The sequence below is a fragment of the Hyperoodon ampullatus genome (assembly GCF_949752795.1).
Source record: "Hyperoodon ampullatus genome assembly, chromosome: 13".
NCBI lineage: Eukaryota > Metazoa > Chordata > Mammalia > Artiodactyla > Ziphiidae > Hyperoodon > Hyperoodon ampullatus.
In genome coordinates, this window is record NC_136926.1 from 2,263,483 (window position 1) to 2,273,719 (window position 10,237).

A 10,237-nucleotide genomic window follows, 5' to 3' on the forward strand; every position below is an offset into this window, starting at 1 on the left:
ACACACATATCCTTCATGTAAGTTATCTGAATTAAAGGTCTCCTCCTGATCATGGGAAGAAACTTCACATCTGTTAAAATCTGGTTCTGAATATAGCATAGCATATACAGCAATTCAAATCTGTAAGTGAATCTATTAATATTTATTCAATATTTTAACAAATTAAAACGCATCCAATTTTACCCTTTATATTTCAGTTCTCCACATATTGACGTGATCCTTCCCTACCTTTTTAGGTAGGAAAGTAATCATTTAAGGATAACTGGACACCTAAAGAACTTTGGTAAACTGCACTATAGTACGGTAGTACTTGCATGAGCAAAACAGCTCTTATTTTGACTTCTAATTGCTACAGTATGGTGTCGATGGGATCAAACTCAGGAAAGACGGACTCAATTCACGTTTACATGTGGAAACCATACGAACATAAGTGGTTAACCTACTGAGACTGGCAGTCTTGTTTCACTTCACTGAGAAGCCAATCTAAGCCCTACTTTTTTGTTGCAGCATCCTGCTGTGTCCTTGCACCACCCACAAAAATTCTTTGTGGGGAGAAAAACCATCAAAGCTGTGATGTATCCAATGAAATCCTTAATCTTTGACATCTTTAAAGTTTGGGAGTACTTGACAACAGCAGGTAAACGTGGAACATCTTCCTAGAATACCAACTTTACGTTAAACATGTTAACGCTGAAACAAAAGGCAAGTAAGCGCACAATTTATATTCACTTTTAACAGATGAGACATCCCTCAAGTTCCCGCAACCATCTGTACCGTTTCATCAGACTTTGAGAAGCTCTACATTAGAACATGGTTACTTTTTGCCATAAAAGCAACTTTAATTCTTAAGATCTCTATTTGAAACGTCTAAAACAGGTTACCACTTTTATTCTGACAGGTCACACAAATCTCCAACAAGCTCTTCCCTAGGTGTGACACTACCTAGGCCAAAAGGCAGGTGGGGTAGGTATTATTTTAGCCTAACTGCATTGACAGTATTTACACCTCTTAACGACTTACCGAATACAATACTGTTGACCTGTCATTTCATTTGTGTGAAATGATTCACATGTACAGGAAATTAGAAGAATTTAACCTAACAGACTTCAAATTAAGTAGTAATAGCAAAGGCAATTCAGATACTAACATGGCACAATTTTCCCTGTTAGTGGTTTTAAAATGCTCATTTAAACGAGGGATGAGTTCATTTGCTTAGATATTTGAAATACAACTTTATTCTGATTCTAAACGAAAAGGAATGGGAATGACAGTAACAAACAAGATTCCACCACTGAATATTGTGATGTGACTGTAGCAGTCTTACATTTGAAACTCAACGAGGAAACAACTGTGTTCCAAAACACCTAAATATGCAGGTCCAAAAAAATGAAGTTTTTGTGTTTTTTTTTTTTTTTAACTGCCACATTCACTCCAAAGCCCATTCATCTGCTTCAGCATCCCAAAGATTAAGCACATGTTCTGCTTAGCTATATAATAAAGTGGCAAACACGCTGCACCACTGACATCACAGGACAGTTGCCTATAAAACTAGACTTCTGACGCTGGGCTCCAGCTTCACTTTTCTCACAGGTCATCATCTTCATCCGGGAGGGCAGTTGTCTGAGCAACCTAGACAGAGAGATGAAAAAGTTGTTAATGCTCCACATGAAAACCACTAGGAACCTAAAAGCATTCACTACCGAGACGCACACATCATACCTCTAGATCGTGCTCGTACTGCGCTGCCAACGCTGGGTCCATGACCACCTCTGGCGGGGCGAGAGCAGGCATGGCGACAAACTCCAAGTTAGGGTCTCCGATCAGTTTTCTAGCAAGCCAGAGGAAGGGCTTTTCAAAGTTGTAGTTACTTTTGGCAGAGATGTCATAGTACTGTTTTAATGAGAGGTAAAATTAATTTAAAAAACCCATACATCAAAGACATTAATGAAGCACTTTAATGGACTTATAATTTTACCTAAGGATCATAAATCCAGTAAGTTTTAAGAAACATACCTGAAGATTCTTCTTTCGGTGGAAGACAATCGACTTTGCCTTAACCTTTCTGTCCTTAATATCCACTTTGTTGCCACACAACACGATGGGGATGTTCTCACACACTCGTACCAGGTCTCTATGCCAGTTAGGCACGTTCTTGTAAGTAACCCTCGATGTTACATCAAACATTATGATGGCACACTGAGCTGAAAGGAGCATTTACAGCAAATTAGTGTAGACCTAGGAATTTGCTACACGGATGAAACATGCTAAGAACTGTGGACTCAGATTCACAGTCTCAGGCCTAACTCCAGGTCAGCCACGTTTCTCTACTCATTTTCAAGATCTCTACCAATTTCAAAAATCTCAAATCATTTTAATACACAGTATTATTTAAAAGTCCCTTTTACTGTACATGAAACCATGAGAGACCAGCTTACCATATGAAACCTCTCTACCTGTAATACTTCATAAATTCTGCCTCATCCCAAAAAAGTATCAAGTAGATCAACGATAAATCAGCATTCCAGGGAACTCACCTCCCATATTCTGAGGATCTAGCAATCTACTCTTTAAAAAGAGTAGCCATTCTTAAATGGCTGAACTCACTAGGATATAGTGTGCCTATTTTTAAAAGCTCACTTAAGTCTCTATGTTGACTTGCAGAAACAGCCACGATAAAGCTGGTAAGCCACTGAGTACGAGTGATACACTAAACAGATTTTTAGCTAAAGAATGGGGGAGGGGAGAGGAGGCATCTTTGCAGTTGTACGCACTCTCGTAAGGCAAAAGACATGGAAAGATTCCCAACGATTTTCATGAGAGAAAGTCTTACATTGAGCATTTTCTTTGTTCATCTTTTTGCTGGGTATAATGAGAAGCATTTACTTCCTTTGCACTTTTAAAATCAAGCACTCTGAAAAAAATATTCTGCAAAACCTAGTGAAATTAAAAAGAAACCGGCTGGTCTTATACAACATTTTATAAGATGAAAGTCTAGTGCCTCTGGTCCAGGATCTGGTCAAACTGTTTACTACCTTTTTAATGGAGTGCAGAAGAAATGATCATCGACTACCACCAAAATATATACCCAAACCTAAGTTTTCAAATACTGCGGCTGCAGCAACACCTTGTCTGTTGCTTCCAGTTTTTAAATTAAGAGCCTCAACATACATCGCATCACCTCTTTCAAAACAGTGCCTACGGTGACGCAAGCATGCAATCAAACGGCACGAGACAACCTTCACAGGATCTCCTCCCCTCCGACTGAGGGTCAGCTCTCAGGAGCCAGCCCAGCTCCTGAATCGAAGCGCAACGCGCGATGGCCAGTTCAGTCAGCACTAGGCACGTGTCTGCCGGAACAGACCTGATGATCTGCGAGCAGCCTTGGACCGTAAGCTACAAATCCTCTCAAAGGCAGCCAGTTACGAGGCAGATGCCTACCTTGGATGTAATAGCCATCTCTCAGTCCACCAAATTTCTCCTGGCCAGCTGTATCCCATACGTTGAACTTAATGGGTCCTCTGTTGGTATGGAACACGAGGGGATGGACCTCAACGCCCAAGGTGGCTGGAACATAAGCGCGGCAAGTTAGTCAGTGACCTCATCCATCTCCCACACGTTTTCACACACCGTTTCCCCCACGTACCTACATACTTCTTCTCAAATTCACCAGTCAGATGGCGTTTCACAAATGTAGTTTTCCCAGTACCGCCGTCACCAACCAATACGAGCTGTTGGGAAACACATCTTTGAAGTAAACACCGGAACGGGTCTCAGGACCTCGGGACTGTGAGACTGTCCCGGTGCTCTGGACCGCCGTCTCACAGGGAAGAACTCTACATGCCCCCTGAGCACACCTAAGACAAAGCATCTTAAGACTGCAGCCCCGTCCCGTCTCACAAATGACCCGAACCGGCGGAGCTCCGAGCCCAGCTTCCCCGCGCGCAGGGCGGGGCTCGCCCCCTCCCCCCTCCCTTCCCCTCCCCCCGCCCCGTTGTCAGGGGACAGAAGGCACTGCCGCAGCACCAGCACGCTGGCCGGCGAAGCGGGCCAACGGCACCCGGCCGCGGTCACGAAGCAGACCCCGCCGTTAAGGCGGTCCGGATGCGGGGACCCCCTCCCTGGGGCCGCCCTTCCTCCCGACCCCCTCGGATCACCCACCTTGAACTGCACTTGGGGCTCTCCTTGCGCAGCCATCGCGATGCTACTGCGGGCAGAGGAGAAAGAAGTGAGGCCCGCTGAACGGCGGCGCGGCCCGTGGGCCGCATGGCCGGACCCGCCCCACGTGCCCGGGCCCACAAAGGCCTCCACCCCGGAGCCCAGCCGCCCGCACCCCACCCCCACCCCGACACACACACGCACACGCGCGCGCGGGGGCCGCGAGGGCGCGCGACGGCGATGGCGGTGGGGGCGCTGCTCCCCGGCTCCGCTCCCCCAGCCGCCGGGGCCCGGCTCGCGCCCGCTCGGAGCCGAGGCCCCGGCGCGGAAAACGCCCGGTCACGGCCCGCGGCCAGGCCGGGCCGCCCCGGCCGCCCCCCGGCCCTCCGTCCGGCCGCCCCGGCCGGATCTCCCCCGCAGCCCCGCGGCCTGGCCGCCCGGCCTCCCCTCCGCCCCGGCCGCCCGCCCGGCCCACCGCGGTTCGGGTCCCGGCGCCTTCGCGGCCAGAGAGGAAGGAAGGCCCTCCTCCTGGAGCCCGGGCTCGCCACGCAGCCACCGCCTCACGGCCACCTCCCGCCGCCGCCAGGACGCCCCGATCCCCGCCCCCGTCCCGGCTCCGCGGCCCCCGCCCCGGCCCCACTACCTTCCAGAAGCGTCTCCGCGCCCGTCTGACTGAGGGCTGGAAAGATGGCGGAAGCGCAATTCAAATGCCCGGAGACGCAGCCGACGCCGGCGCGCGCCGAGGGTGGGCGGGGCAACGTTGCTGCGTCACTCCCACGTAGCCCCTCGCGCACGCGCACGCACGCCGCCCCGGCTCCGGCGGCTGTGCCCGTTGGCCTGGCGCATAGGGAGAGGCTCGCGGCTCGCCGGGCGCGGGAGGCTAGGCGGTCGCGCGCACGCACGCCGGTCCGCGGGGCCACATGCGCCAGCCCGGAGGGCGGGTTCCAGCGCGCGCATGCGCCGACGGCGACGAGGCGCGCCCAGCTGCCGCCGCGGGAACAGAAGTGGAGGTAGAGGGCCGAGGCCCCCTTGGGCGGGAAACTCGCGGGGTGGCCCACACAAAAGCCCTGCCCCTGCGTACAAACACGGCACGGCGGACCCGGGGCGGGCGCCATGTTGGGGTGCGGGCCGCCCCACCCGCCCTTCCTGCCGGCCCTTTCCCCGCGCCCCCGTCTCGGTCAGGACCTTCTGGGAAGTAAAGGAAGCAGAGACCGATGCTTTTCCCACCCTGGAAAGACGGCCACTTAATCTTAGGGCATCTAAGTGGTCGGCAGCCTTTGTGGCCCTAATTCTGCAAACAGGATGATGAAATTTAGTGTTTCCAACCGTGGCAGCTCTTCTCATCTTAGTGACAAACCAGGGATGCAATCCATGAGTATTTAGGTTCCAGGGTCAAGGGTCCAGACAAGAACTGTTCACGCATAGAACTTACATTCTCCTGGGGCATAGCCTCCTCTCCGTATTGTCAAAGATGGAAAGTGAGGTACACCTCCGGCTCAACAAGTGTGGGTTATTATCCTTCATTGGCTTTCAGCAAAGATGTTGGCCGAAGGGGGTCCTCCAAACTCACACACATCCTAAATATAAAAGGCCAGTTTGGGGCATTTGTCTGGACAGCCACGGATTCTTAAACTCATATGGTGGCCCCTCTCCCCAAGCAAGCATCCACGGCTGGCAGCAAGAGCAGACAGCTAATGGCCCCATCAGGATAGTCAAGTTCCCTGCGAAAGATGCCACCATGGGGAGTCCTCCCAGAGCAAAGAGAACCCAAAATGACAAGGAGTTAGCTACCTAGTACTGAGCACACTTGCAGGCAAGTCTGCTGGGAACCCAAGTGATGCAAATTGGGCACAACAGATCTGAGAACCTGCCTGCTGGGAACTCAGGTCCGAGGGTCCCTAAGGACCCACAGGCAAACACCAAGCCAACCTCCATGCGGCTGGTGGGAGTGTAAACTGGTTTGGCCACTTGGGAAGGTAGAAACATAAAACACATAAGTGTCCATGACTCATGACCTTTATAGTTCCATTTCTAGGGAGATGCCCTAGAGTTCAATTCACACATATGCCCAAGAAGACAAATATAACAATGATCACTGCAACATTATTTATAATAGCAAAAGATTAAACTTACATAAATGTCCATCAGTAGGGAAATTTATAAATAAAATCTATTATCTAGACTATGGACTTACTGTACAGCATTTAAAAAGAAGGAAGCTCATCTAATCAGCAGGGTTAGGTAGATCTCAAAAGGCTAATGTTGAGAAAAAAGAAGCAAGTTCAAGGAAGATGTGATACTAGCTTTATACAGTCTCTACATAATTTTATAGAGGTTATACATATAGTATAACACTGCTTATGTTTTTTACAAATACACAGAAACCATATTAGTTCTTGAATGTAGGTTTTTAAAAATTGAGTGCAAGGATATAGACTGAGTTCTGATGGCTGTCGCTTCAAGAAATGGTGAAGAGGATTGTGATGGAACGATGAGAGGTCAACGAAGATGGTAACTTGATCTGCGATGTCTGCTTCTTTTTTTCTAAAAGGTGATTTGAAGCAAATATGACAGCCTATTAACCATTATATAATTCTGGGTGGTGAGAACACCAGTGTTTATACCTTTTGTCATTCAAAATAAATTTCTTCCGACAAAAATGCTAAGGGGATATATACCAAACCCAAGAGTACTAGCTGTTCTAGACAGAGGTCCTGGGTGATTGGTTCGTTTGCAGTTTACAGAGGTACTTACTTGTCTCTGGCATCCAGTGTGGATTGCAAGCCCATGCTTAACCTGTAGTTTAAAAAAATTGCTGCCAAATACCAAAAAAAAAATGTTGCAAAAATCGTACAAGGAATTTCAGCATCCATTACCTCTGATTTCCCCAAATGTTAACATTATTTACTTGATCATTTGTCTTTACCATCCTAGCCTTCTGTGTCACAGTAAATATATCGTACATACATTTTTCTGTAGATCATATATACACATATGATTTTTTTCTCACTGCGATGTTTGAGACTAAATAGCAAACAGGACACCCCTCTGTGTGTACTGCTTAAAACCTCAGGACATTCTGTTACATAATCACGGCACACTTACTAAAATTGGGAAATTCATATTGTTATCGAATATCGAATGTTATCGAATATCGAATTATGAAATGTACAGGACTTAATTGGCAGTTGTCTCCCGCCTGCCCTTATCTGGTGCAGGATGCTCCAGGATTACACGTTACGTTGACCTGTCCTGCTAGTCCCTCTTTTTTTTTTTAATTGAAGTATAGTTTATTTACAATGGTGTGTTAGTTTCTGCTGTACAGCAAAGTGATTCAGTTATACACATATACATTCTTTTTTTTAAATATTTATTTATTTATTTATTTTTGGCTGCGTTGGGTCTTCATTGCTGCACGAGGGCTTTTCTCTAGTTGCAGCGAGCAGGAGCTACTCTTCGTTGCTGTGTGCAGGCTTCTCATTGTGGTGGCTTCTCTTGTTGCGGAGCACGGGCTCTAGGCACACGGGCTTCAGTAGTTGTGGTGCATGGGCTCAGTAGTTGTAGCACATGGGTTCTAGAGCGCAAGCCCAGTAGTTGTGGTTCACGGGCTTAGTTGCTCCACAGCCTGTGGGATCTTCCTGGGCCAGGGCTCGAACCCATGTCCCCTGCATTGGCAAGTGGATTCTTAACCACTGCGCCCCCAGGGAAGCCCCACATATACATTCTTCTTTTTTTTTTCTTTTCTGGCTGTACCTCGGGGCATGCAGGATCTTAGTGCCCCCGACCAGGGATCAAACCTTCACCCCCTGCAGTGGAAGTGCAGAGTCTCAACCACTGGACCTCTCTGTGCTATACAGTTGGACCTTTTTTTTGTTTTTGGCCACGCCACATGGCTTGTGGAATTATAGCTCCCCAACCAGGGATCGAACCTGGGCCCTTGGCAGTGAAAGTGTGGAGTCCTAACCACTGGACTGCCAGGGAATGCCCCATTTGGACCTTGTTGTTTATCCATTCTGTATATAAAAGGTTACATCTGCTGACCCCAACTTCCCACTCCATCCCTCCCCCAACCCCCTCCCCCTTGGCAACCACCAGTCTGTCCTCTATGTCCGTGAGTCTGTTTCTGTTTCGTAGATATGTTCATTTGTGTCATATTTTAGATTCCATATATAAGTGATATCCTATGGTATTTGTCTTTCTCTTTCTGTCTAGTCTCTTTGAATCCAGGACAGTACCTTCCTCTTTGTCTTTCATGGCCTGGACCCTTTTGCTGAGTATTTCATAGGCCCATTGCTTTGTAGAAGGTCCCCCCATTTGGACGTGTCTCATATTTCCTCAGGACTAGATTCAGGGTGTGCAGTTTGGGTCAGGACACCCCAGAAGTGATGCTACGTCCTTCTCAGTGCATCTTAATCGGGAGGCACAGAGTGATCTTCTGAAAACATATCAGACCATCCTTCTCCCCTCTTAAGCCCTGCAATGCTTTCCTATCTGTCACACTCAGATAACTGAAACCCAAGGCCAGCCAGGTCCTACATGACCTATCTTGTACCTATCTCTCTGCCCCATCTCAGGTCTCTCTCCGTGTAATTCTGCTGTAGCCACACAAACCTTTCTGAATCTTTCCTTGGCCAAGTTCATTCCTGCCCCAGGGCCTTTGCAGTTACTGGTCCTTCCACCTAAAATGTTCTTCCTCCACATCTTTGCGTGACTAGCTCCTTCTCACCCTTCAGGTCGCTGGGCAAATGTCACCTCCTCCAGAAGGCCCACCCTGATCACCCTTTCTAATGTGGTGTCACCACATCAGCCCTTCCCCATCTCAGGCACTGTTCTGTTTTCCCCAGAGCACTTGCCACTAACTGAAAATACCTTGCTTAATTATTCACCTGCTTGCTTTTTTAAATCTTTCTTTCCCTCACTAGAATAAACTACGTGCCTTGTTTGTCATGATATTCAAGGTATCTCACACGGTGCCTGGCACCAAATGGGAACTCAGTAAATATTTGTTGAATTATCAAGTGAATTGCTATGAATCCCATCTGAATACAGAAAGAGTCATCAGAAACAGCAGCATTATAATCTAATAAAAATAATAGTGATTGGGGCTTCCCTGGTGGCGCAGTGGTTGAGAGTCTGCCTGCCGATGCAGGGGACACGGGTTCATGCCCCGGTTCGGGAAGATCCCACATGCCGTGGAGCGGCTGGGCCCATGAGCCATGGCCGCTGAGCCTGCGCGTCCGGAGCCTGTGCTCTGCAACGGGAGGGGCTGCGATGGTGAGAGGCCCGTGTACCACAAAAAAAAAGAAAAAAATAATAATAAAAAATTTTTTTTAAATAATAGTGATTTAAATACACAACTTATTAGAATTTAAATAATGCTATTTCATATCAAAGATTAATCACAAAGCAAATAACTTAAACATTTATCACGTACAGGGCCAAGCTTTTCTTTTTTTAACATTGCTTCCCAAATGTGACTGTACACGTGAATCACTTGGGAATCTTTTTCTTTTTTTTTTGGACATGCCATGTGGCATGTGGGATCTTAGTTTCTCAACCAGGGATCAAACCCACGTTCCCTGCATTGGAAGGGGGGAGTCTTAACCACTGGACCACCAGGGAAGGCCCCAAACTTTTCTGTTTGTGTGGTTTCCATCAATTTTGTTGTCTATGCAGACCAATAAGGAAGCTATTCTTAAAAATTTCATTATCTAATTCATTCATCAATCCAGCTGGTGAATATCAGATACTTGTGAGATATTTTCTTTATCTGACAGTCAGTTTTCTACACGGGGAGCACAATGATGCACAGATTACGTGCTACTTCTTAGCGTTAGCACAGACATTGTCTTCCTTAAAATCAGAAGGGTGAGGATTGCATATATTATTGCCACGTGGCCCTTTGATCCCACAGAGTGGTGCGGAGGATATGCTTTGACGGCCCATGAACGCATCCAGCCTTCAGAGCTGTTGTTTGTCCTCCACTGGGTGCGGAAGAGCAGCACGCTTTATGTCTGAACTACTTGCCAGCGTTTTTAGATGTGATGGTTCGGGGAGTTCCCTGGTGGCCTAATGCTTAGGA

The 10,237-nt window shown here is 47.7% G+C and overlaps 1 protein-coding gene across 1 annotated transcript; it reads right to left on the reverse strand.

Moving 5' to 3' along the window:
• Positions 1 to 1,207: 1,207 nt before the first annotated feature.
• RAN (RAN, member RAS oncogene family) lies at positions 1,208 to 4,194 on the reverse strand (the record flags this gene model as incomplete). Its single annotated transcript, XM_079717312.1, has 6 exons — positions 1,208 to 1,629; positions 1,720 to 1,890; positions 2,014 to 2,201; positions 3,439 to 3,564; positions 3,644 to 3,728; positions 4,159 to 4,194. 6 exons carry the CDS (start codon positions 4,192 to 4,194, stop codon positions 1,585 to 1,587), a joined length of 651 nt encoding a protein of 216 aa, XP_079573438.1. The 3' UTR covers positions 1,208 to 1,584.
• Between the last annotated feature and the right edge of the window lie 6,043 nt (positions 4,195 to 10,237).